Source organism: Syngnathus typhle, linkage group LG3 (genome assembly GCF_033458585.1).
Source record: "Syngnathus typhle isolate RoL2023-S1 ecotype Sweden linkage group LG3, RoL_Styp_1.0, whole genome shotgun sequence".
NCBI lineage: Eukaryota > Metazoa > Chordata > Actinopteri > Syngnathiformes > Syngnathidae > Syngnathus > Syngnathus typhle.
Genome location: NC_083740.1, coordinates 7,831,889 through 7,859,602, shown reverse-complemented (window position 1 = coordinate 7,859,602; position 27,714 = coordinate 7,831,889). Strand labels below are relative to the sequence as shown.

Here is a 27,714-nt window from a genome sequence, read left to right as displayed (position 1 = left end):
CTCTGCGGAATCGATACAAAGTGTTATGTCTAACTAAATTGTATGGCGTCGACTACTTTCTGTGCGTGAATGTAGTTCATGTCACGATGTTGCCTTCGCTTTATTTTGATGGTCTGGAAGATTTGCTTCCGGTAGAATCCCCGGAAACTCTACTCGGCTTGACGCTGGTTTGAGGCCTTCTGTGTTTTCAACGAAAGAACCGAGAAGAAAAATGGCGTCGATTGGCGACCCGGAGCGGGACACCGGCTATTCACTTTAAGCATTGCGCCCAAAATTGGGTCCGTGCGCTGGTGGGAACTTCGCGGCAACTTTTGCATGACCCGTTCGTGTTTCCTTTCCTAGTTTTTCTTTGTCGTGCGTGGCCTCTCGCGGCTCCGCGATTGAAGCGGAACAGAAGAGGCGCTCTCCTACAATGAGGGGTAGAAGAGGAAGGCCGCCCAAACTAGCAGCGGGGATGCGGGAAGGCTCACCCGGGCCGACCCGCGGCTCTCGGAGTGGAAGGGGCAGAGGGATGCGAGGACGGGGACGGGGCAGAGGACGGGGTCGTGGACGCGGCTTAACCCACACCGCTTGTGTCACCGGTTCCGCTGAGGTGGACACAGAAATATCAGGCCGAGAGAACTTTAATTTGTCCCGGGGCCGCAAGAAAGTTGGAGCCGCCACCTCTGAGGTGAGCGCGGCATCGCGGGGCAGAGGAAGCAGAGGGAGAGGCAGGGGGTCGAGAGGCGGCCGCGGGAGTAGAGGCGGAGTGAGGCGGCCTCCGACCAAGGTGGTGTACGACGACAACAGCGACGAGGAGGACGACAATTTAAGCTACCGCTCGGAGGAAGATGAACTCTTAAACGACAACCCTTCGTCGGATCTTGAAGAAGAAGAAGAGGCCTTTGGAAACGACTCGGACTATCTGGAGGAACTACCAGATGATGATAATGCCAGCTACTGCACGGAGAGTAGTGCAAGGAGCCAAGGCTCGCACGGGAGCACCCCAGGTACGCGTCCTTCTGCAAATGCACGGCATGAGACTTGCCTCTCTTGAGTGCATTTTATTTTGAGCTCTAAATACAAAGCAAGGCGCATTGTCCAAAATGGAGCTTGCACGGAGAAACGGGCCTTTGTTTACCGTGTGCTCTGCTGTCCGCCACTTTGCAAAGAAATGCCCCACGCTACAGTCGACTCGCGTGGTTTAGGTACTTTAGTCTGATCCTGCACATTCGTCCTGTCTGAGTCCAATTACGTTTTTCTCCCCACCGTAAAACATTTTGTTTTTACCGTAATTTTGCAGCGAGTTCTACGTACAAATGATATTTCATTCATTAGGTTTCTACACTCGCCCTCACGTAATCATAGCTGTAATACAACTTGAGAAAACATATTTGCACCTTCAATTTTTATTAATTATCAAACTTTTTTTTTTTTCATATTTAGCTCTAGTAAATGCTTCAATTATAGCTCAGTTAAGGATTCGTTGCGGCAATAATTCAAAATGATAATCTCATAAGAAGGCACGCAGTTCAGATACGTGTCCTGCAGCTAGCTCCCGAATTAGTTTGACAGTTCTTTGTTTTGAAGAGAGGCGCCCTTTTTTCCCCGACTTGTTGCAGACGCCAGCCCATTCATTATTACGTCGTTACGACAGCAACCACTCGAGTAGCAATCAGGTAAACAAACTTTAATCTATGGAGGTTTTGTTCAGGTAAGCATTTTGTCCATGCGATGGTATGGAACAATTCAAGATAATATAAAGTTCAACATTGATCCCACTGGTAATTTGTGTTTTCTGACCTTAGTTCCTCTGATAAGGAGTTCTCAAAACGGATGTGCTCTAATTTGAATGTTGATCTTTTTTAGTAAAAAAATGTTCTTCTTCTCATTGCTGGCTTTCCAGGTCGACAAAGGAGTCGAGTGGCGCAACCGCAGTCTCCCATCTTCGAGGCACAAGACATTCCCCCATTGGAGCTTCCCAAGTCCTCCGAGGACCTCTTGGTTCCTACCTCACAGCTCCTCAACGTATCCGCCGTGTACGAGGTTCTCCGCAACTTTGGCACTGTGCTGCGGCTCTCCCCTTTCCGTTTTGAGGATTTTTGCGCGGCGGTTGCCAGCCAGGAGCAGTGCATGCTCCTGGCAGAGACCCACATTGCCCTGCTTAAGGCTATACTCAGAGAGGAGGACACATCCAACACCACCTTCGGGCCTGCCGACGTGAAGGATTCTGTCAATTCCACACTTTATTTTGTGGACGGTATGACCTGGCCGGAGGTTTTACGGGCATACTGTGAGAGTGACCCGGAATATCGACACATTCTCCCTTTCCAGGAAGGAGAGGATTATCCGTTTGAACCCTTGGAGAGCAAAATCAAAGTTCTTCAATTTCTAGTGGACCAGTTCCTGGCGACCAACATCGCCAGGGAAGAGCTCATGTCAGAAGGTGTGGTAGCCTACGACGACCACTGCCGAGTTTGCCACCGCCTGGGCGACCTGCTGTGCTGCGAAACCTGTGCGGCCGTTTACCATCTGGAGTGTGTGAAACCGCCACTGCAGGAAGTGCCGGAGGACGAGTGGCAATGCGAGGTTTGCGTAGCGCACAAGGTGCCCGGTGTGGCTGACTGCATACCCGAAATACAGAAAAGCAGACCCTTCCTTCGCCAGCTGCCGGTCGGATATGACCGGCACAGTCGCAAATACTGGTTCTTGAACCGCCGCATCGTCGTGTAAGTCCGTATAATTACCTCGAATGTCGAAATGTGTTTCTTCGCAGGATAGCACACAACAAATTAATTTCAATCTGTCTGGAGAAATGTGGAAACCTTTCTTTAAGGAGCCAGATGATGATTCACCAATGTGTCAATCTGCCATAACAACAACTACTTTTGAGGGTGACTTAGTCAATGTCAATTTTCTGGGCCTTAAGTATCGCTGACAGGTATCAGCAACCTCCACATGACCTGATACCTTAAAATTAGACTCGTATTAGCCCAATACCTGGTAGTGATACAGGTCCATGCCTAACAGGCTGCACAGTGAGTTAGTGGTTAGCACGTCTCTATCACAGTTCTGAGGGTTGATTTTTAATTAGCATTCATGCTGATGTAAAGAAGTGTCGCGCCATTGTAGTTTTTACATGTGTTGGTGCAATGTGCATTAATTGGAAAAATGATTACTTGTACAAATTAGTGGAATTTGTAACTTTTGAGTTGAACATCTTCAAATTTTGTGCGACTGCTGATGTAATTTGCTCTGCAACCGCTTACGATATTGTTGTAGCCCACCAAAGCGCATACATTGATTTATTGACCAGAGACTTTTTTGGGTCACATTGTTATTTTGATCATGTTCAATTTGTGTATTTGTAACAGTGGCCGAGTTTAAATTTAAATATAGTCCTCTATCTTGTTTTCTTAAATTGCATCACTGCAACATAAAAACAATCGAAAGCTATAAGCATGCATTTCTAGTTTCTAATTGTGCTCTTTTGGCAAGGAGGCTAGCAAAGATGTTGGACCTAAAATGCATTATGACTGCAGCCTACAAATTGTATCAATAGCATGATAGTCGATATAGTTGGCTGGTTCTGATATCAAGGGAGATCCTGCGCTCATCCATCCATCCTTATAGCCAGCAGGATAGCACCTTGACATTAAACAGACACAGATGGTGTGTGTGTTGGCACCACAGCAGCCAAGGGCCTGATTCATAAATCATTGGCTGATTGGGTACGGATCACCTGAGTAATACAAGATTTAAACGGCCCGGCGGGTTAACTTTTTACCATAGTTTCTTTCGCTTTCCCCGCGCTCATCTTTTGCTCTGAGCTGCACAGCAAAGTGACTTCCAGCAGGTGCAGCATTGCCTGGGGTTGTGTGCACATGCAGATATAACTTACACAGAAACATTTTGGGCACAGGCGTAGTGTGTGAGTAGAGATTACCACTGTGACATAAGGCATTATGGATCACGTTAAGAAGAAAGTTGCTGAAATGGGTGTTGTGTAATCTTCATCTCGTCTTTATTCAGTAAAGGTGAAGACCAACAAGAATACCCATGTCGAGGCAGATGTATTTCAGCCGAGGCTACAGTTGATCTGAATTTGGAACACTTTAAAAGAGAGAGTTGATGTTGACTGCTGTTTGCAGTTTGCACCCATTACCCTCAGGCGGATTCATTAATAACCATTACATACAGCAAGCACACAGCTTATTTGTTTCTGCACGTTTCTCCCAATTGAACCCGGCCACACCTCTTTCTAATGTGTCATATCTCCCCATGTCATTCCAAAAATAATCCCCTGTGTGTCCTCCTTTTTATCCCCTTTAGCGAGGAAGATGGCGAACAGGAAAATCAATCAATCTGGTATTACAGCACCAAGGTAAAGACAGCTATTTCTCCTTGCAAGTGTCTGCTCTTCAATTATTCAATCATATGAAAGTATGGTTGCTGCCTTGCGTGCTTCAAAAATCTCAAGTGTCTTTCTCCCTCTCTGTTCCCGCCAGCTCCAGCTAGGTGAGCTCATCGAGCGCTTGGATAAGGATCACTGGGAAGCCGACCTCTACGCTGCCCTTGAAAAAATTCGGGACGAGGTTCACACACACATGGACATCACGGAGGAACTAACCAACAAAGCTCGAGGCAACAACAGGTCTTTCCTCAATGTTGCCAATGGTAATGAGCTCCATCTTTTTTATTTCTTTAGCAGACTTGTGATTTATTAGTTTTTTTTGTTTTATTTATTTGGTTCAATTAGCTGAGTTGATGCTTTGCTGATCAGCCAATATCACGCAATGACTGTTGAGTTTTTCACTCTTTGATCCAGAGGAGATCCTGGAGCGTTTGCGAGCCAAGAAGGAGGAAAAGCTAGAAGAGGTGAAAAGGCAGGCGGCCGAGGAGGCCCTTAAAGCTCTGGAGCAGGAGAAAGACGATGTCGATGTGGAGAAAGATGAAAACGAAGACGGCAAGCTGATTGACGTTGAAGAACAACAGCTTGTCAGCGTCAGTGATGAGACCACCAAAGAGGAGGACAAGGAGACCAATGAAGAGGCAGTGGAAGAGAAAACCAATGTCAAAAATGAAGGTAATTATCCCCCAAGGGATTATGTCTCAGAGTTCTGTGGAAAAACATTTCCAAATGGTAAATTAAAAGTAACATCAAAGACATTCAACAAATTTCATCAATTTCAACTACTTTCACTTCATCAATTAACTGACGGATTCATCAATTACTAAAATATTCGTTGGTTGCAGCACTGATTAGCTCTTCCGACTCGAGCCAATAGATGGTAGTCTGAATGCAGCGGAGCTCTGCCTGGTAATCCAGGTCTCAATTCCCCGTTTGCCCTGCGGGACATGAATAAGTAGACACAGACTGTTGTTGTGGTTTTCTCTGTGGATCCTACTTTTTCCTTGTTTAGCTGCAACATTCACAAACGCATCCTTTAAAGGACTTAACATTGTATAACACTGGAATTAGACTGAAAAGAATTTGTGCGGTGCGGGAATACAAAAATATATAAGATAAATGTGTTCTTTTCAGGAATGAAGAAATCAACATTAACATGTTAAAATCTCAGCTGTTTTAATAATAAATACTGTGTGCATGTGGATTATGGTATGGAATCATATTACAAAAATGCTACATTCCTTTTAGGATTATGTAATAACCGTCACCTCTGTTTTGGTCTGTAAATATGGACTACTTGCATGAGCTCTAAATGGCCGACAGAGGGAGCCACAACCTTAACTCAGTGTATTGTGGCCGCCACTCCACCTGTCCTTTTACTGTGCAGTCATGGCAATCAAGGCCGGCTTTTGATTGCTTCAATCAAATCAAGCGTTACCAAAACAACTACTTCACTCCGTGTGTGTGTTTTATTCTTTTACAGCAGAACACCCATCATCAGACTGTGTTGCTGTTAGTGGCGATGGTGTCCCAAGTTTGAGCCATCCCAACCAGGTGATTGAGGACAACAGTAATAGCAGCATGGTCCCACCCAGGGGCCCTGAACCTCCGGATCTGGCTGACAAGTCCTCCCAGTCCTCCCTGTCAAGCTTCGAAGACACAGGTCAGACAAAATAACATTTCAGTGCTCTTCTAATATGCTCTCTGGAGAATGTCGTTGTATATTAGAGTTTTTACAAACTCGGGGGGGCGTTTCGATGTAAATTGCATGCCCTTTGTTTCTTTGACTAAAACTCATGTTGTGTTTGTAGGAGATGGTAAAGATTGCACCAACGGCGAATGTCTTGGTAGTAAGAAATCAGCTGCAACTCGTATGGTGACCCGCCTGAGGAACCCGGAGAGCAAGTTGAGCCAGATGAAGAGCCAGCAGGTTGCTGCTGCCCTGCATGAAGCCAACAGGGGCTTCAAGGAGGGAAAAGAGGTGAGGCATATATGATACTGAATTGAATATTTTTAGAATTCATTATTCTATGGATTATTTCAATCATCTGATACAAATTTATTTTGCATTAAATTATGTTACATAATTATTTTTCTTCCTCCCATAATCATTAATACTTGAGCAAAACCAAAGAAACAACAACCAATCATGACTTGGTTTGGTAATCTGACATTAGCAAATAGAGCCCTCGGGCACTGTGATGTCATTTTCAAACGCCTGCCGAAGCAACTATGTGATTTTGAGCATGCTGTGTCGATGTTTGTTTTAATATGTCAAACTTTTTATCCACCTGAAAATACATCTTGCTCCTTCTATAGATTCTAGTTGTGAATGCACAAGGTGATGTCACCCGTGTCAGTACACGCAGCAAGGACGTGGTGATGAAGGGGACGCTTTGCCAATACTTCAAACTCGGTCAGGAGGGCAAATATCGAGTCTATCATAACCAGTACAGCACAAACACCCTAGCCCTCAATAAGCACCAGCACAGAGAGGCAAGTAGCACACGGCTGTACTCGCAGAACACAACTTAGACGTTGCCATAGCTTTTCTGATGGTTTCAATACACCTTCACTAGGATCACGACAAAAGGCGGCATCTCTCCCACAAGTTCTGCATGACTCCAGCAGGGGAGTTCAAATGGAACGGGTCCATTCACGGTTCCAAGCTTATCACCATCTCTACAATAAGGCTCACCATCATTCAGCTGGAGAACAATGTTCCGTCTCCATTCATGCACCATAACTGGGCCTCACACAGGTATGGATCCGAGCAAAACATCATGTGGCCATCATGGCAACCTACTCCATACTGCATGTTGCCTAAGTATGTTCAGATAGTTCTCTTGAAGCTGATGCCATCTTACGTTTATTGAGGGGAAAAAATCAATAATGTCAAGAAAAGTGTTTAGAAATGTTTTCTTTCGTAGGACCAACTGGATCAAAGCGGTGCAAATGTGCAGTAAGGCCAGAGAGTTCGCCCTGGCTCTTGCCATCATGGAGTGTGCCATTAAGCCTGTGGCAACCATGCCAGTCTGGAAGGACTCACTTGGTCACACCAGGTACTCATAACAGACTATCACCATTTTGTTATGTGTGCATGTCTTGCACAGAATAGATTGAACTATTCTCTGAGAAAAGTATCGTTATCGGCACATCTGATTGGGCGAAGACCTTAAGGGGGAATGTAATGAATGGACCTTTTGTGCGCACTGATATCATTTCATAAAAAGTGCAGCCCTTTACAGTTTCAATTACAATCAAAACACCAAAGATTTCCTGCAGTTACAAGCATTGATATATTGACCCAAGCATTCAGTGCATGAACAAAGGAAGTGTGTAGTCAGTCGGGGACATTCATTTCAGCAAGCAGCGGTGATCCTGACCAGATCACATCAAAAGGCCCACCCTAGCCGCAGAAAAATAATATTTAGACTGCAGGTCCACGACTAGTACCACCCACTTATGCCTCTCAGCGACCACTGCGTGAACACAACACCCCTTTTAAAGAAGCCAACATTTCAGAGTTGGAATCGGAAAATGTGTGTTTGAACAATCCAGCACCAAATTGAGATAGGTAATGCCACAACTACTGAAAGGTGTTTCTAATATTTTGCCCAGTTACTCAAAATATTTAGAAGAATACTCTTTGATATACAGCCATAAAAAAAAATCATCCTAGTATATAGACTCACATGTTCACAGTCATTAACAGTAAATAGCCCTTTATGTGCTTGCCGTGACATTGTTTAGGTGTACCCACTGAAGTCTCCTCTCCTGCGTGTATATTTTTAATCTCAGTAAATTGTCTGAAGGCTTCTGTTAATCACTGGATTGGGAAGGCTTCAAACACATTCATGTTATAATATTTAAGACTTTTTAGATAGTCATTACATGTACATTTATTTTATTTTTTTTAGGTTAAACCGGATGACTTCCATGGAGCGTGAGGAAAAAGAGAAAATAAAGAAAAGGGAGAGGAAGCTGGAGGAAGAGGAGACAATGCAACAGGCTACTTGGGTCAAATACACTTTTCCAATTAAACACCAGGTAGGTAACGTTTATTGGAACCTGAGTGGATGTTTTACAATTTTGTTTTATTTGTTGTGTCGGAGCTAATATTTTGTCTTGGACTTGATTTGCATGCTCAATATAATTACTCCAATTGTTCAACTGTGGACCCTTGTTTTTTAAATGGTGGCGTATGTACATTCTTGTGTCCTTTGTGACCATCACTGATAGTTGAGCTCTAATAGGAGCCGTGCCCTCAGCAGTTGGTGGTCAGCAACCAAACATTCCTTTTCCCGCTCTCCCGCTGTCTTTGTAAACACATTCCACACATTTTTTGACTTTCTCCCATATAACCTCACTGTTGACTCTTCTGTGACACTTTGTACTCCTCTTCATTCCCGCTCTTTCTGTCCTCCTTGAAGGTGTGGAAACAGAAAGGTGAGGAGTATCGCGTTACTGGCTACGGTGGCTGGAGTTGGATAAGCAAGACCTATGTCAAGAGGTTTCTCCCAAGACTTCCTGGCAACACCAATGCGAACTACCGAAAAGAACTTGAAGGTCTGGGGGGGGAAGTCACGCATGCATTCATATTTTATTAAAATGTAAGATCGTCAATTTGGTTGAGAACAGTTTTATTTTGCTTCAATGTATGGTCTTTTTTCTCTTCCAAAGATGCTAAACTTGGCTTAAAATGCACTCTTTTGGACTTGAGTCGACGACCCAGTGTCCATCCACCTGAAGATCAGGGAGTCTCCAGCTTGAGCAGTGATCCAGCAGCTACAGAGTCATCTCCACCTTCGAAACCCGCCCAGGATATTCAGCCGCTAGATGAAGTCATGGAGTCGACTGAGAAGATGGAAGAGGAGCAAAAAGAAGCTGTGTGTAAAACAGAAACATCTGAAAAAATGCCTGTTGACAACTCAGAATCCAAGATGGAGTTGGAGGTTACTAAACTGAAAGCAGACGATAAGACAAGTAAGGATGTAACAATTAAAGTATTGTGAAAATTTTCTTTTTGCCATCTATATTTCAATACCATTGCTTTTTTTTAACTGATGGTGTAACAGAACGTGTAGGACCAATAGGCACTATTGTTTGTTAGAAGTGGTCTAAGATAGTCCCTTCTTTTTTCTTCTAGTGTCCAGTATCAAGGAAGAGCCTGTGAAGGAGGAGCTTGCAGATGACCCTTTTCGTCCTTTTAACTACGACGTGGTGGATGTCAGTAAGGGCTTCCTCACCCGCATCGCATACAAGAAGAAGGTCAAGTCTTCCAAACTTGACAGCCTGCTAGAGCGACGAGTGAAGCAGCACGCAATTGAAGAGAAATCGAAGCAACATGTGTCTGCATCAAAACCCAAGACCACCCCACCTCTTTCACCACCCTCCTCCTCAACACCACCACCACTGGGCACTCCTGTACGACCGCGGTCGCCGCTTAAGCCCCAGGCGCTGGCTCAGGCACAGCTCAAAGTATGCAAAGTTGCGAAAGAGGAGAGAAAATCATGCGCATTTCAAACGTGTGGATCTGCAGATGTTGGAAGAGTTCAAGGTGACGGTCAGGCTGTCGTCTCTAAAACAACAGAAGACGTAAGTGGTCGCCTTTCTCCTGTTCCGAATTCAACACCCAAAGACAGTTGCTGTTCAGGTGCAGAAAGAGATTCGTCTTCGCCACAAAACCAAGCCATCATGTTGTCCCAGGGATTGAAGGTTGAGTCCATTGAAAGGACTACGGGGCCAAAAGATTGCTCTTCAGAGCAACAAACAGACAGTGCTTGTTTAGACACTACCAACGGCGGGCTTATCGAAAATATAGGGTCTGAGGAACCTAACGTGGACTCAAGTAGTAAAAAGGACTCGGTAATGACGTTTATAAAAGCTGCCGAGAAAATAAATAGTGAGAATACATCACAGCAAATTCCGGAGACAATAAGCTCAGTGGAGCTAGCCACTGAGACAAATGGTATGGGGCCTGAGGAAAACCAGGAAAATATCAAAGCTGCTGAAGACCCCACTTCTCCTGTTTCAGTTGATCCTCTCCCTCTTATAAATGGTAAGGATGGTTTAAGGAGGGATGTCGGGTTGAGTAACTCCCTGGTAAGTCCAAATAATGGCGTGCTGACTAACAATACCAAGGTGAACAGCATTGGTCAAGTAGAAGACGAAGGTATTTCACAGAAAATTAACACCGAACAAAAACTTTTGGTAAATGGCGATTTGACTCCTATGAACAAAAGCATACATGCTGTAGAAAAGGAGCCGACCCCCGCAGAAACATTTGAGCGCAACGTAACGACACCGCATCAGGATTACAATCCTCCTCTGAAGATATCAAAGCTGGGAAACAGCATGGATCCATTTGAGGCTTGTTCTCCAAGCTCTCTGCAGCACAGCTTAAAATATACCCCCGTAGTCAAGATCATCAGAATGGCACCCTCACCTATCCCTTCGGCAGAAGAGTCGAGTTTAAGCGATGAGTTTGCAGAGAACAGTGAGCGAGAGACGGCGACGCCATTGAAGACTGAGGTAACAACCACCGCAGTGGTTTCCAGAGAGGCTGCAAGAGCGGCAGCCATGACAACAGAAAGTGCCGTGTCCACCCTCACTTCCATGACCAAAACGACCGTGACCAAAATCTCTTCCTCCAGTCCGTCAGAAGACAGCCAGAGTGACATAATGGCACAGCAAAAGGACAAAACCATTACGGGCAGTAAATCAACAGCCGGTGGCGTAACTTCAGACATATTCCAGGAAGACTCGACCAGAGGCCGAGTACGCCTCCGCAAATTCTCACGCACAAAGAAAGTGCGCTCGGACACGGCGCTTCCTTCTTATCGCAAGTTTGTCACCAAGAGCAACCGCAAGAGCATTTTTGTGTTGCCGCATGACAACGTGAAGGTCCTGGCAAGGCGCGGCGGATTCCGCGAAGTGGCCGTCTTTAACTACAACGCCAAGCCGGCTCAGGATATTTGGCCGTATCCTTCCCCCAGACCCACATTTGGCATCACTTGGAGGTAAGTCATTTCTCTCTTCTCTCTCTCACACTGGGAACGTTTCATTTTACCCTTTCACCTCGAGGACAAAATAAATGGTACCACTCTTATTTTGTTTCCATACTTTTCTGAGTCACTTGTGCAAGTTTTGACCTATGCATTTGCACTGACATTTTGCTGTATTATTGGAGAGTGATTCTAACTAAAGTGCAATCTTTTTGTTCTAATGCTCAACTTTGCATACATACGCAGGTATCGCTTGCAAACAGTGGACACTTTGGCTGGTGTGAGTCTGATGCTCAGACTGCTCTGGGCCTGTTTGAGATGGGACGACATGGCCGTCAAGCCGTCCGCAGCCGTCGGTACTACACGAACAGGTAGACTCGCTGACCCCAGCCCCACCCATAAAGGATTCTTTCTCAGAGCACTCAAACATTATGATGTGTTTCTATGATATTACTCTTATTTTGAGTTTTTCATCTAGATTTTTACCATTGCTGGAAACCCACAAATAAGGTTTGTTTGTGTGTATGCGTCAAGTTGTGATGTATCCTGCGTTCCTACGTTGAGACATAAGACCGAATGAAATACAAAAATCCATCTCCTGTGGCTGACACAGGTGTTATGTTGGAGAACATTTGCTCCATTTTTCGGGCTCTCCTCCTCATCGTCATACCAACGCAGCCCTATCCCCACTCATTACCACAGAGACGTCAGACACAGAAATCACCACCACAGAGATCATCAAACGGCGCGACGTGGGACCCTATGGCATACGCTCGGAGTACTGCATCCGCAAAATTATCTGCCCCCTGGGAGCACCCGAGACCCCAAAAGGTTAATACAGTATGCACTTTTATCAGTCAGTCGTCGTTGACTACTTTGAGATAGAGAAAAAAAACATGGTTGATTTACAGAATTAATCATCAGTGAATTACAACTTGTGCGGTGTCCACCATTATAGAAACCCACACGCCACAGAGGAAAGGGCTGCGCTCCAGTGCCTTGCGTCCCAAGAAACCCGAGCCTCCCAAGCAGACGGGCCCCGTAGTGATCGAGACTTGGGTTGCCGAGGAGGAGCTCGACCTCTGGGAGATTAGAGCTTTCTCGGAGAGGTCAGAATAAAAAGGAGTGCTTTGATCCCATTGTGTCAGTGGTGTGATAAATGCTGTCAAATTAACAAATCATCACAAATGTTGATCCTCTCTTTTACTTAGGGTTGAAAAAGAGAAAGCTCAGGCAGCTGAACAAGCCAAGGTGAGAGGGATAATATCAACAATATTGTATCCCACTGAGCAGACCCAAGAGATTTATTGCATTCACTCATTCTCTTGAGCTAACCTCATTATAGGCACCGTTTTTTATTTTTGGGGGAGTTTCACATTGATTTTAATGAGCTGTTCTTGTCATATGTGACCATATATTAATTGTTGTGCTTTCAGAAACGGCAGGAGCAGAAACCAGGTTCGGTCACAGTCACTCCAGCAGGAACTCCAGCGACACCTGCCGTGACGCCTAAGGTCATGGTAGCTTCACTGTCAGGCCAAGGAACTCCCAGCGCCAAGGTGGTGCTGTCCTCAAAGATGGGCACGCCTGTCAAATACCAGCAGACTAAGAACTTCCAGCAGTCATTTGCCTCGTGGATTAAACAGAGTCAAAACTCACCAGGTACTGCAATTAAACCATTCAAAACTTTGAATTCTATCAAAAGTGACAGACCAGTGTGCTTGTTAAAGTGAGAAAGCTTGACGTTATCATGGACATTAATAATGTGGTCTTTGTAGCTTTAACCACTCGTGAGTGTAGTCATTACAATGTCATGTTGTTGTTGTTTTTTTCTTTTTCATGTCTGCTTGCACAGAGACCACAGTGACCACGACTGGTGGGCACACGTTTCAGATTACAGGAACCACAGTGGGTGGGAAAGTAGTGACCACCAAGTTGCCTCTTCCAGCCAACAGCAAGCTTATCACAGTCAACATGGCAACGTCACAAGGAGGTACACCGGCTTTTATTACCTCACACCTAAGAGGCAGATGGGGGAGTTTTTTATTTTATTTTTTTATTGCACAATCCAAAGGTTTCTAATAATACACCTTTCCACACCAACGCCATTGTAGTGTCCCCACCAACTTACTTTGGTATGGTTCATCTTCTTGTCTGTTTGGGTCCTGGCAGAATAGTGATATAATGGATTTTTTGTTCGATTATTTAGGGACGGAACACCCGTTAAGTCTGGGTCTTTGAATCTAAATTAGAATTTGGCTCAACTATTTTGTTGTTTTCAACTTTTGGTAGTATCAGGCTGTTGTGTTGTTGAATGGTTATTTGCAGATTGATGAATTTGTGCTCATTAAAAAGGAGCAGCAACTAATTGTTGCAATATCCAATTCTCATATTTGTTGCACAATGTTATCCAAGTAAAACATGCAAATGACAAATGTCCACACTCTCAAAGCAAGACCAGTTGTAGAGCTTCAAAGTGGATGTATTTTAACAACTACATTAGAAACCAGTGTAGATAAAACCCTTCAGTCTTCATGCAAAAAAATGAAAGTAATTTTCTTACTTTTTTGGAGAAACCTTAATTTCAGGTGGCGTGTGACCATTTAATGGACATGTCTATTTATCCAGCATGACTGCGGAGCGCCCTGTTTGTTTTGGAATGGCTTAAGGAAGTTAGGCAAGGAAACAAGTTTACCCTGAGGCCTAGTTCCCAGACAGGTAACTCTCTATTGCGGGATTTCAGTTTTCTTGTTCCCCCCCCCCCCCCCCCCCCCTCTTCAACTTTTCGAATAAAAGTCTACCGCTTCACTCTTCTGAGCCCCGACTCATCAAGCGCCTTAAACAGCCAGTCCATAGAAATCTGTGTTTGATGTCTGCGACGTGCAACCAGATTTAAGGTCCCTGTTTGAAGAGGGAAACTCTTGATGTAAAGGTTTACCTGACTGGTTGTGGTTAAACGTGCACACGAACACACACACACGGCAGGATCTGAGGAAAAGCGAGAATGTTACTCGTATGATTTCTGTTTGCGCCATCAGCATCACGTGTGCTCGCACCACAAATATGAAACGCTCCCTCTGTCGGGCGAAAGTTGTGAATAATTTATGAAGGAGCTCAAGATATGTTGGGGGAAACCCAAGTAAGCTTTCAGCAAGACTTTGAAGATTTTGTTGACCTACTCCACCAATATTTACCATTGCTGTGATCAAACGTTGGCCATCCTGCAAAGAGAGAAGCCCACAAATAATGCATTGAGCCATGTCAATGCACAACTTGTCACTTGTAGCATGCAGCCGCTGCTTCGTAGTATTGTATTGCAAAGGGGATGTTTAGACTGTGAACATTTCCTAGTCATGTGCTAAGTAGCAGAAAATGGGGTGCCGTGGAGTACTGAAGGGTTCCTGATTTAATTTCTTTCATAAGCACAGTGGCATTTGATAGGCTCACGTGCTGAATAAGACAATTAGTATGTCCTAAGTGCCATCGTGTCACAAATGTTTTCCCTCCACTTTATTTGTTCTTTACATGTCGCCTTTCTGTAATCTCCTGCTCTCTTTTGAGTCGCACAGCCTCTGATTTTTCGTGTCTTATCTTTTTCTACGCCTCCAAAATCAGGTGCTGTGCAACAGAAGGTGTTGGGTATCATCCCTTCCGGTACGACGGGTGGTGCTCAGACGTTTATCAAATTGCCTCGCACTACCCCTGTGAACATCAGGCCCAATATTCCAGGCACCCAACAACCGGTACACAATGCTTCACTTTCAGAATTAATCGTGTCGTTATTTCTGTGCATTATAAAGTGCAACAATGGCTTCCGCTTATTGGTATTTCATGCTGATATTTTTCCCTCCATTTTTGTGAAACCTGTCTGTGTCATTGTTTTGCTCGTCAGTGAATATTTATTTTCTTCCTGGTGAGCAGATCCGGCCTGGAATGACAACAATTCGGACACCAATCCAGCAAGGCGGACCTATGGGAAAAACAATACTCAGAACACCGCTTGTGGTCCAGCAAGGTCATTGGCTGTTTGAAATTTGTCTATGTGTTAAACTATCTGTATCTTAACATTGTTTTACTTGCAATGCAGAAACTAAACATGCCACCTGTTTGTTTTTAGGTCAGGCTGGCCAACAAGTGGTAAGTCAGATCTTACAAGGCCAGACAGTGTCAACTCCAGTTTCTGGAGCCAGCCCTGTTGCCACAGTTACTGGCCAGAGCCCAGCCTCCCCCGCTACTACTGGAACGACATCTGGCCAGGTTAAACTCACCATCTCACAGATAGCTCAACTAACACAGGTGAGTGAGCGTTGCTCATTACATGATCCGAAAGTCATTCAAATTATACACCTGAATACCACTGTTACTGAGAATTCTGATGTTAAAGATTACATATTGCCAGCTGTATGGCGGTTGCAAAAGCTTGCAAACTGACGTTAATCATCCGGACAGTGTGATTAAAATATGATTTAGTCTTAACCCTGTGCCGCTGCTCTGCCTCCTTACAGAAGCAGCAGGCTGGCTCAGGTGTTGGTGGCTCCCACCAGGGTGTCACAGTGATGATTCAAGGTCAAGGTCAGACTAACGGCCAGCTTCAGGTCATACCTCACGGAGTCACGGTCATTCCGGGTCCCGGCCAACAGCTCATGCAGGCGACTCTGCCCAACGGCCAAATGCAGCGCTTCTTATTCACACCCCCATCCGCAGTGGCTACACCTGCGCCGAGCACGGGTATGACCGGAAACACACTCATTTTGGTTTCTCACACTCTCTTTGATCCATTCCTCGAAAATCTTCACAGGAACCACACCGTCTTGCCAGTCTAACTCCGACTCCACAAAAACGCCAGCCCAGCCTGCTCAACAGGCAGCTGCTCCAGTGCAGCCAGGGGCGGCTCCTCTGGCTCCCACTAGCACCCCGTCTGCGTCCACCCCACAAGGCCAGTTACCCCCACAGACGCAGGCCCACATGCCCATTCAATCGCCCACCTCGCTGCAGGTGACGACACAGGGAGGAACTGCCCAGCTGCAATTGCAGCAAACCCCGCAAATCATCATGTCTGGACTGCAGCAGCAGGTGCAGGTACGATTACAAACAGGTTGTTATTACAAACGTCTGCCATTCCCATTCAAGAACTTCGAGATTTTCACAGTATGCGTGAGTTCAACAGAGACAGATGGACGGTGACATTGTTATGCTTAATTAATCCCAAAGGGAAATTCAACTTTTCCTTTCATGGTTGTGTGTGGTCAGACCCTTACCTTCTCACAATTTTGTTACATTTGTGTTTCTTTTCTGTGGATGCTCTAGGTGTTGGCCCAGCTGCAAGGTCAGCAAAGTGGCACATCTTTACCACAGCACTTTAAACTGCAGCTTCCTGTTCAGATACAGCAGGCCGGCCACACCTCTACTCAAGGAGGACAGGTAGCGCAAGCAACCTGCTAAATCAAAAATCTTTGCGTGTTGAATATGGGGGAAATATTTTGCATGGGAAAATTGTGCCTGTTGTACTGGCACAATAATTAAAACCCTTGTTACTTATGTTGTATTGAATTCAGGCTGTTGAGTTTCATATCTCGCAATTTTGGCCCCCTGCAGATTGGGAACGTTGTGACCATCCAGGCGGCTTCCGTACAGGAGCAGCTGCAGAGGATCCAGCAGCTCCGAGAGCAGCAACAACAAAAGAAGAAACAAGCTGCAGAAGCCAAGAAAGAGCAAGCCCTCAACTCTGTCAGCCAGAAGGACATCATTCAGAAACAGGTGTGGGCTCAGGAAGGCATCACAACCGGGGCCGGAAGAAATTTAACTCATAAATCAAGGTGCCACCGAATAGCTATGTTCTTCCATATTGATGCCACAGGTTGTCTTTCTTTCTTAGGTTGTGATGAAGCAGAACGCTCTCATCGAATATCTGAAACAGAAGAAGACTCTGACACCTGAGGAGAGAGAAGAGAATCAGAGGTTAGCTGTGTGTATGTGTATGTGTGCATGCATGATCTCAACAGCATGTTGAGAGGTACTGCAGAACATGGGAAAGTTTAGGTGTGGAACCACGAACAGCTGCATGGCCTCCCTTTAACCCAATAAATGTTGACACAACAATCAGTTCAATAATGAGTTTCAGTTGGAGACCTCACATGGCCCCTCCAGATCTAAATATTTCACGTGGATGAGATTGCTAACTCATCTTTCTTCCTTCGAATCTATTAGCAGGTAGGACTTAAAAATGAGCCAAGTAATGTTAAGATATCCTCCACACCTTCCTGTCTTCTAAGTTGACGTTGCGGATAGATGATGCCCTGACCGTTCGCTGACTCTGACACGCACGTGTTTGTGTCAACACTGTGCCCATTCACACAGACCCGAAACACCAAAGCCAGACTAGCGTGACTTTGACCCGGCAGCTCCGTTGGCAGTCTGTCTCTGCTTATTTTCCATCCATTTTGCCGTGCCGCCTCCTTTTGCTTTTCCTGCAAAACATATTTTTAATCACTTTGTCATTTGAAGGTCACACGCACACTTTATTGTCAAGTTCTTGAGCTGGGCTGTTTTTTTTACTCATTTTCGTAAATCTTAAATGCATTTTACACTAAATAAGATGTTTTAATGTTAGGAGCTCCGATAATAATGTTCTATTGCGGATCAGACACAATTTTCACTTGTTTTCCTTCACTGCACTTATTACAGTTTTATAGACAAATGATTATTCATAGTGACTGAGGAGAGGTGGGGGGCATGACATATTTTCTCAACAGAAAATAATTGAGAAGCACTGAACTAGCCCCAAGCTCGTCATTAGCCAAAAGATGTTTCCTTTTCCCCATTCTACATAAAACGGATTTGTTCAATAATGTGGAACAACATGTTTAAGTAGTTTGCTGTAATGAGGCTTGTAGCTGGGAAACTTTCTCTGAAATTGCTGTCAGTGATGTAAAGAGATGACAAAAGCTAATTTATTTCTCTTGGAACATATGGATATGTTCGTGTCCCGCTTGCCTACACGGACGGGCCTTGTTCCAGCCACCTTTGCAGCGTGCACATGGTCTGCAATTCCTGGCCTGTCTTTGACCCTGTCAGCCACGGCTGCGTTTGTGTGGCGTTCACACAAATGCTCAGCCAACAAGGCGCTGTGTTGCTCACTTGAACCAACAATTTTCTCCCCTAGCCGCGAATGTTGGCAGACACAAGTGAACGTACAAATGACGCGGCCATAAGTGATCCACGTTTACTGTAAAATCGATCCATTTTTAATGCAATAGTTTGAGAGCTTATCTTTTTTTCTTCGTGAAAGAAAGGCAACACAAATCAATGAACCTTGAAAACTTGAATTATCCTTGGGCAGGACCCATCCTTCCATTCCTGTCTTCTATGTTTGCATAAGCAGTGAAGCTGTCTGTTTCTCAGTATGTCCCTCAACTCCACTCCCCTACTAGTCAAATCCAAATAAACACACACAGGGAGAGCTGACAACTGACTTGACATCAATATGATGATCGGCACCGTTTTAAAGCATTCAAGCTTCTTTTTTCTTTGGTTTTGTTTAAAGCTAGAAGTTGTCCATCTCATTAGAAGTATTCTGTATTATTTGGACTATTTATTTTTTTAAAGAAATGGTAACCACAACCGTGTGAATTTAATCATTTTAGCTCAGAGACAAAACTTAAAATGTTGTCATGCCTCTACCATGTGTAGTTTTCATTGATAAGGGTGAGCATAATGACCGAATGAAATAATAAATCACATTGAGGGAATTAAAAAAATTGCTAGCACTTTGTGGTTACGGCCAGCAGAAGTGCTGTTGATATATTCCCAATTTTTGTGGTTCAAAGAAGAAGAGCATATGCTATTTCATCAGTTATTTCATTCTGAGCAACAGTCATGCTAGTCAACGCTATAGTCCTATCCTCTTCTGTCTGCTGTTTTTAGTAGAAATACTCCATTAAGGAATTTTTGAAGATATATTTTTTTAAACTTAACTTTTGAATCTGTTTTTGTACAGAATGATTGTATGCAATCAGGTCATGAAGTCACTCCTGGATCGCATAGACAAAGATGAAAGGCAAGAGGCCAAAAGGAAGAAGAAGGAAGAGATGATGGCGTCCAAGAAGAGGTTGGCAAATGCCAACAAGCTCGCATCGCTTCTTTACCGCCACAAAGAGATGCTGAAGAATGATATCTTGAAGAAACGAGCGCTTCTTGATCAAGAGCTCCATCTAGAAGCCCAGGTATACGGCGATCCTGGGAAGTGTCTGTTTGATCAAAGACTTCCTGCTTAATAGATTATATTTTGTAATATTTTTGCTCCTCAGGATGAGCTAAAGAAAGACCTGTGGAGGATGCGGAAGGAGAAGGAGAGAGCGGCGGCACAGAAAGCTGCCCAGGCTGCCGCCGCCTCTCACGGCCAACAACAACACACTCAAGTCCGTGCGCACAACATAACCTCTCAACCACACCACGCCACCACCGTCACCGCCATACACAAAAGGAAACGTGACGAGGACAGGGAGAGTGCCACATCGGCTAAGTCCAAGAAGAAGAAGATGATCTCCACCACCAGCAGCACCAAGGACACCAAGAAGGACACCAAACTCTACTGTATCTGCAAGACGCCCTATGATGAGAGCAAGTATGAGAGCCTCGCTTATTAATGTGTGCAGAAGTTACAGATTTGCATTACTGTATTACAAAAATAAGCCTTGTCCGGTGCAAAAAAACGGTTTTGAGTATTCATACAGTGATAATCAACTTCATCCTTGTGAAGGTTCTACATCGGCTGCGACCTGTGTACCAACTGGTATCACGGCGACTGTGTCGGAATAACGGAGACAGTTGCCAAGGATATGGACGACTACATCTGTTTGGAGTGTAAGCAGGGCCGGAAGAGCACCAAAGAGGAGCTCTACTGCATCTGTCAGACACCGTACGATGAATCGCAGTGAGTACTGTCCCCGGTTCATCAAAGCGCGAGACTCTCGGAGTACGCTGTTTCAAAGAGTGTTGTGTCCTTTGTGTTGAAAAAAAAAAAAAAAAAACATCAGAATGACTTGCTGTTTTCCTCCCCCCTCTCAGGTTCTACATTGGTTGCGACCGGTGTCAGAACTGGTACCACGGTCGCTGTGTAGGCATCCTGCAGAGCGAAGCCAACCACATAGACGAATACGTGTGCCCGCAGTGCCAGTCGACTGAGGACGCCATGACGGTCCTCACGCCGCTCACTGATAAGGACTATGAGGGACTGCGGAGAGTCCTGCGGTCCTTAACGGTCAGTGGGACGCGAGCTGAAATAGCCACACTTCACCAAAATCCTAACAGGCTCATGTCTTAGCAATGAAGACGGGTTTACATGGAGGTTATTGCTTGTGCCTGGAAAATGTCTCTCTCGTCACTTGCAGACTTAAAGTGGTGGTGTAAATCACAGTTTTGTTTTATTAATGATTTCAACATATTGTCCCTTTATCCTTATGGTACTGAGCAGCCGAAAGAGATTTATTTGGGGGTGGTTAAGGCGTGTACAGTACATTATTACACAATCTAAAAAAAAAGATTAAACCCCTCCTTTAAGTCTTTGTTTTCACATATTGTTACAGCAGTGGAATGAAAGAGCCACATGCCGCTGTGTAGCCGCTCATTGCCAAATCTTTTGGCTGAACTTAGTAAAGCGATCAGCTTTTGGGCTAAAAGTTAACTAGCATCATACGATATTATACAGAGGTTGGTTATTGTCCATGGAGCATAACTCTGTTTGTAGAAAGTCACATTGTCATTAAGAGCCCAAACACCCACCCTCGTTGCCCCTCCTGAGTGGAACAGCAACCAAACAAAAGCCTTCTGTGTCCAACTTATCTTATAGCTCGCCACGAGTTGGATGACTGCCTTCTCTCAGACCTTTCCCCCCCCCCCTCCTTGCATCTTTCCTCCTCTCATCCTGTCTCTCCAACAGTCCTCATGTCCTCTCGAGGGGCACATCAATGTTGACCTCTATGCTCTGGATGTCACGTTCACAGACATATTTAACATTTCTTGAATGTCTTTCCCTTTAACTCTGGGCCTTCCCGCCTCTGCAGGCACACAAAATGGCGTGGCCATTCCTAGAGCCGGTGGACACAAGCGACGCCCCTGACTACTATAAAGTTATCAAGGAACCAATGGGTAAGTTTGTGTCCGTGCGTCTTGCGCAAAAGCGAGTCAGGATCTTTACCGTTGGAAAATTGTAATCCCTATTTGTTCATCTACCAGCTTTCAAGATTTTCCCTCAAACTTGAAATGTTTGTTTATTAACCAAAATACAAATCAGTGACCATCTCTATAAATGTTGACTTTTTTCGAAGCGTTCCAGCCAGAGACTTCCAGTACCACCCTGCACGAAGAAAAATCATTTTGTCAAATAACATGGTGATGCCAGAGAATGCTTCGTGTTTTTTGCTTTTGCCACCCAGAAGAAAGTGTGATGTGATGGAGAATTGTCTTTTATTTATGGCCTGGAACCGAGGTTCATGAAAAAGAAATATTTACTGTAATTACGACTTTACTGCTGTGTTAGTGGTTAGGTTAACGATGTACCAACTTGCATATAAATTTGGATTGCGTTGCCGCTGTAGGACTGGAACTGTGATTAACTGAGGACCCCTTGTTGTATTCGTCTTTAGCATCCCACCGTGAGGTGGCTTTGCTAAAAGCCAACGACTCTTTACTCAAGGTCGAAATTGTCAGCCTGATACGGCTGTCCGCTTGTTTTCATTCACTAGCTGCTTTATAGCCTTTTGGAAATGACACACAGTCTGACCAGCTCAAACATTCAGACCTCGAGCTGCCCGGAGGCCTACAGAGAGAGGAAGCCCTCCATCTCAGATCAAACCAGCCATGTAAATGTAGACTTGCGTCAACGGGGTCTTTTTGAACGTTTACACAAACAAACCGTTAATGAGCTGAACTGGTTCTGCCAGGCTCCCGGTGGAAAAGAGACTGCCCTCCCACACACACTTTGCTCTTGTAAGTCCACCCACCACAAGAAAAAGACCCTGTTGGTTTTGGGGAGGGGGGAGAACATTTGGCTGGTGGGGCTGAAGTTTAGGAGGTTTTTTCGTGAAATCTGATGATGGGGAAGAAGTAGGTCCTTTGATATTTGCTGTAAGTCGCACAGGCCTGAATTCCTGGATGGGTGGGTAAGAGGTTGAGGAGGTTACCCTCTGAAATACTTGAGGCACAGCCCCGCTGCTGTTTCACCCATCGCCATGTTATACATGAAGCCAATTAGCACGCTTCCTTTTTATAAACTATCCCCATCACGAACTCTTTTCAGCATCCAAAAATCACGTTGCAAATACCCTGAGGTCATGTCTTTTCAATGCTGGTTTCTCAGATCTTTCCACCATGGAGGAGAGGTTACAGAAGCGCAAGTACGTCAGGCTAACGGAGTTTGTGGCAGACATGACCAAAATCTTTGACAACTGCCGCTACTACAACCCCAGCGACTCGCCCTTCTACCAGTGTGCCGAGGTTTTGGAGAGCTTCTTCGTCCAGAAGCTCAAAGGCTTCAAAGCTAGCAGGTAAGAAGGCAACAAGCGACTCTGCCAGACAGAAGAAATAAAATGTCACCCATCTGTGCCTGGCCTTGTTATCCTCATGGCTCAGTAAAGGTTGGAAAACACTGCTTTTCAACAGCAATGTTCTTCAGCCGCATGTATTTACTCCTTCCATTGTCTCTGTCTCTCTCTGTCTCTCTTGCAGATTGTGATGTCAAACTCCTGGGTGCCAGGGTCACTCTTAAAAAAAAAAAAAAAAAAGACAAAATTTGCAGTTGCTGTTTTTTTTTTTCACTGGTGTAAAACAGCAACAAAAAGACAAAACCTTCATATAACCTGATCCTACATTTGGGGAATGGCAGCCATGTTGGTAACGCAAAGCAAGAGCAGTTGTATTTAATGATAAAACAGATGACGGCTATTTTTAAGTTGGATACAAACTTCAAATGTCTCTCTTCATAATTTCAAAGTTATTTATATGTTTAATTTGTTCAGGCCCCCAACACACTGCCATATGACATTTGACCTCATTTCTTAGCCAACAGATCATTTTGGCTCTGTTCTTCCATAAAATAATTCTAGGCCCTGTAAAGGTAGCTTGAAAAATGTGTGTAGTTTTGTCCTTCCAAAGGCGATTGTAGTTGCTTCCCACACTGTTTCACCAACATGGCTGCTCGGTCTGCATCAAAATGTCTGACCCACTGGCATCCAATACATCTTTTTGTATTTTCCCTCGTAAATATTTTTGTCATATTGTAAAGCTTTTAATAATTAAAAAAAAAAAATGAAAGCGCCAACTGTTTTTCCTTCTCTTTGCCATCTCTGTAGGTCTCATAACAACAAACTACAATCAGCTGCCTCTTAGTGCCCTCTTAAAAAAAACAAAAAACTTACGAAAATAAAAGTAGGATACGGATGACCGTTTGATTGATTAAACCTTCCAAGACAGCTCCAAGTTGTGCTGCGTCTCATGACCCAAGGTCACTTCCAGATGAAAAGAGAAAAGGAAGTTGAGCCATCTGAGGTGACAGCTGGACTCGGTGACTGAGATTTCCCCCCTCAGTCCAGTGTGGGCAAGCGGAAACATCCAGATGCCAAAGAAGTGAGCCAGCAGTACCGTTTAGGTTCTCTTTGCTTGCAGAAATGGTAATTCTATCAGGTATTGTGTTCTGATTAGAATCTCAAAGGGGATAGTACAAAATGTGCAGCACTTTGTTCATTATTCCAGACTATTGTCAAATGTGATATGCTTACCCTATGACTAACTAGCAACCAGTCAGGAGTGTACCCCACTTTTCGTCCTAAGTCGACTGGGATAGTCGTCAGAGAAATAATGAATGTTATCCAAAGCGACACACTTCACCTTAAGATGAAATGTCGTTTGGAAATTATTGTATTTTTACAAAAAGTTGAAATGAGCGTTCATAAAACTGATTAAAAATGCTCGTTGTCCAATGGAAAACATGAACAGGTACCTCAACAGTTTAGAATATCAGGCCATTTGAAAATGTGAAAAGCATATACGTTTGTTCATGACAGATATTTCGAGATTAGTTTTCATAATTTTGATGCTTATTGCTTTTGAAAACTTCAAATTTTGAATAATTAAATTACGTACATATACAAAATGACTTGATAAATTAGGTGGGAGGTGTTAAAAGTGTATGTATTTGAGTTGACTTTTTTGCATCGGAGGATTGATGGACGTGAACTCATTCTCATTGGTTGAGACGCTGATTTCTCCAAATTGTGTGTGTAAAAGGAAAATCATTTTGCACCAATCTAAAGGATGATGCATAAAATGACAGTTCTCATCAACTACAAAGTACTGGGTATCGAATACAGTGAACACTTTTAGGTGTGACATTTTATCAAAATGGGTCAAAAGTAATGAGATTCTAAATTTCTCTAAGTAAATATTTTTTATAATATCCTATTAGGGGATTGCCACCTAAAAGTTTTTTGTTCAACAAATGAAAAAAAACAGGTAATTTTGCTAGCGAGCAAAGAATTTTTCACCAGTTTACTGTGTATTAGTTTTTGTACAAAATCCTTCTAAATTCTCATTAAAGAAAGCTCAACCTGTAGCATTTCGCTAAAGTAGCATCCTTTTTGAAGGAGCGTTACCATTCTGACACTCACTGTCCTGCCGTGTGGTCCGCACACCAAAATCCCCGTTTAGTGCAGGCTTCATAATCCACGTGGCCTGGAGTCCATTGTTTGGTTTTCTAATTTTGGAATGCCCCTGAGCAGCATCTTAATGGGCATATGGGAGTTAATAGTTCACATTTTTGTCTCCCAGTCTTCATGTCCATCAGATAATCCCATCCGTGAATGTGTCTTGACGAAATTCCCTGGAGTCGTCACATGCTCCGACATTCCCGTCAATATTTTCTCTGCAGGATTAGCATCATTGCACTTAACTGTTTTAGTAAAACAAACTTCCTCACTTGAGTAATTTGGGGGGGGGGGGGGGGCTCCCAAGTCGATTTGTTGTGACTAACCCATAGGTCATGCCTTTCCACCCACCGCCTCCATCACTTCCCCAAAACTTCCCAGGAAGTTGGGGGGAAACTATACGAACCTTGGGAGACGGTTCCCCACGTACATGTACTGTAAATGCATCCCAGGGAAGTTGTGTCCATTCTTTCTATCATCTGCTTCCTGTTACATACTTTCCCTGAGGTCAGCTCGCATGTGTCTTTCAACTCTCGCTCAAAGCACTCCCAATAATTGGATGGTTGACATTTCCTCTCATCAGCTCAATTACGCTGCGGTCTGTGGCTGCATTTGAGGGAAGAAAACAACGAGCTGGGACTCAGTAGGCTTAGGGGTTTGTTACACAAAATAGTCTAGCTGCATTTCTAAGGTATTTTAAGCTTGTCTTACCTGAACTGGGCGAGCAGTCGTATGACAAAGAAGGAAAAAAAAAAAAACAATCTTCCACTCTTTACTGTTGTCCAGTTCTGTAGAGTGTAAACTTTTGGACTTACTATAGTACAAACTTTACATTTTTCACACTTTGAACCAGCAACTATAAGCCCACTTACATATTTGAAATATTTTTCCTCTTTAATTGAAGTAAACTCGACTGTTTATTTGTGGAGTTGCCCTTCATGTTGAAAGTGGTAGAATGAAAGTGGTCGTTCTTGTAAAGAATTATTTTTTGTAAGGAAGCAACCGATCCGGCACAATACTTATCTAGTATTGACATTGCATTTCATTATTTATTCAAAGCGACAAATGATTCAGAATTTTTTGGGGGAAATAATGTTTAAAGAAATGTAACTGTAGAGGGAAAATGCACTCTATGTTTTTAACTACTAAAACGAGTCTGTTTTTTTTTTTTTTTTTACTTAACACAAATACAATGTAGATAATAAAGAACTGTTTCTGACACCTGCTTTATATGGTGTTTCATTGAACCATCTAAGAAAACTAGTTTGCTTGACTCTTCCAAACATGTATACAGGTTTTAGGCCATGTTACAATGAAATGCCTCTTTTTTTTCTACTGCAAAATGGCTACAACATATCTTTGTAATTCAAACACAGTTGGATTTAGGAGATAACGCAATATAAAATACATATTCCGCCTTATTTGACTGTAATGAAGGTGCTCTCTCAGCTCTCATTTCATTTTCTGTAAACAAACATCTTTTTTTACCATTCAGCTCCTTGTTAGAGAACAGCAAAGAGTGCCGATACTTCTTAAATATTGACCAGTTGGACATGTGCATTCAAAGGTTGAGGGGAAAAAACAATTATGGTCACTTCATGACTATCCTGAAGTTTCACATGAAAGCTCTAACTTTTTGAGAGTAGCATTGGCATCTTCTGTAAACCGAGTGGGCCTAGGACATAACCTTGGGGCACACCACTACACGTGAAAATACACTAAATTATTTATTTTGGTGGGCAAAGTCCAACCCCTTGCCCTAAACAAGATGCTCCTTTCTCGGATGAAAACATGAACCTAGACAGCACAGCTAGGCGTTATCAATCATTAGCATTGATCTGCTCACACCATCCTTTCATCCCATGGTGACCTTTGATTTTCACAGCACTCTGCTCCTCCGTCCATCCGTCAAAGTGCCAAATAAAGGCTGGAGTGTATGCTGAGACATGACCACCAGCTCAGCATGGTTTCAGCCCCCTAGCAAACACATACTTCCTCCATGTGGCTTTGGTGCAATTGCACCTCCCCCTCACTTGTTGTCTACTACATCCTCTGATGAGGAATGTCCTCCTACTGCGATGGTGGCCAAAATGTGCAGCGGGCTCCAGTTTCCTGCCCCCCACCAACAACCCTCCAGCGCTGATCCCAGATACATGCTTCTTCCGCATCCTGGGAACCGAGCGGACCCGTTGACAAACGTTCCGAGAGACCACTTTTTTGGATGTTGGAACCATCTCACGAAGTAACAAAACATTTCTTGTGGCATCGAAATTTTATTTACTTTGTCTATATGCAACAGTCAGTGCAAATGATCACCCTTTCATGAAACCAAGGATAGAAATGGATAAACATATGTACTTCCCCCAGTGCAAAACTGTATTTTTTATTTTGAACTTTGGCGACAAATTAGCTGGAGAGATGTCAAGACTGCCATGGTGCCCTTGAGCAAAGCACCAAAGCTGAGGCAACATTGGGTCAATAATTCTTGACCTTATCTTCTATGATATTTGAATGTCACGAAATGTGTCAATTGAATGAACACAACAGCTGTCTTTTAATGCCTAACATGTATTGTGGTTACTTGGAGTTTTTTCCTCACACATCATTTGTAATCCATGTT

General features: G+C 44.0%; 1 protein-coding gene across 2 annotated transcripts; it reads left to right on the top strand.

Moving 5' to 3' along the window:
• The first annotated feature begins 147 nt into the window (after positions 1-147).
• LOC133151162 (nucleosome-remodeling factor subunit BPTF-like) lies at positions 148-26,315 on the top strand. Of its 2 annotated transcripts, none has more exons than XM_061273948.1 (35): positions 148-989; positions 1,886-2,708; positions 4,312-4,363; positions 4,488-4,656; positions 4,808-5,065; positions 5,874-6,053; positions 6,202-6,371; positions 6,710-6,886; positions 6,970-7,151; positions 7,321-7,452; positions 8,311-8,440; positions 8,824-8,959; positions 9,074-9,376; positions 9,540-11,412; positions 11,644-11,768; positions 12,100-12,228; positions 12,356-12,506; positions 12,609-12,648; positions 12,834-13,059; positions 13,253-13,390; positions 15,013-15,140; positions 15,319-15,412; positions 15,515-15,693; positions 15,903-16,125; positions 16,196-16,476; positions 16,705-16,818; positions 16,993-17,154; positions 17,273-17,355; positions 19,394-19,619; positions 19,704-20,020; positions 20,156-20,329; positions 20,464-20,656; positions 21,459-21,543; positions 22,754-22,940; positions 23,745-26,315. In XM_061273948.1, the coding sequence occupies exons 1-35, from the start codon at positions 413-415 to the stop codon at positions 23,779-23,781; spliced, it is 8,454 nt and encodes a 2,817-aa protein (XP_061129932.1). In that variant the 5' UTR covers positions 148-412; the 3' UTR covers positions 23,782-26,315. The 2 variants fall into 2 exon arrangements, with proteins under 2 accessions (XP_061129932.1, XP_061129933.1); XM_061273949.1 differs by lacking the exon at positions 23,745-26,315 and adding an exon at positions 23,122-23,713.
• The last annotated feature ends 1,399 nt before the right edge of the window (positions 26,316-27,714 follow it).

Bases quoted from the DNA above. Each gene is read 5' to 3' on its own strand.
- LOC133151162 (XM_061273948.1), top strand. From the start codon at position 413: ATGAGGGGTAGAAGAGGAAGGCCGCCCAAACTAGCAGCGGGGATGCGG. The intron at 7,453-8,310 runs GTACTCATAACA...TATTTTTTTTAG, and splicing joins GACTCACTTGGTCACACCAG to GTTAAACCGGATGACTTCCA. The intron at 11,769-12,099 runs GTAGACTCGCTG...TCATTACCACAG, and splicing joins CGTCGGTACTACACGAACAG to AGACGTCAGACACAGAAATC.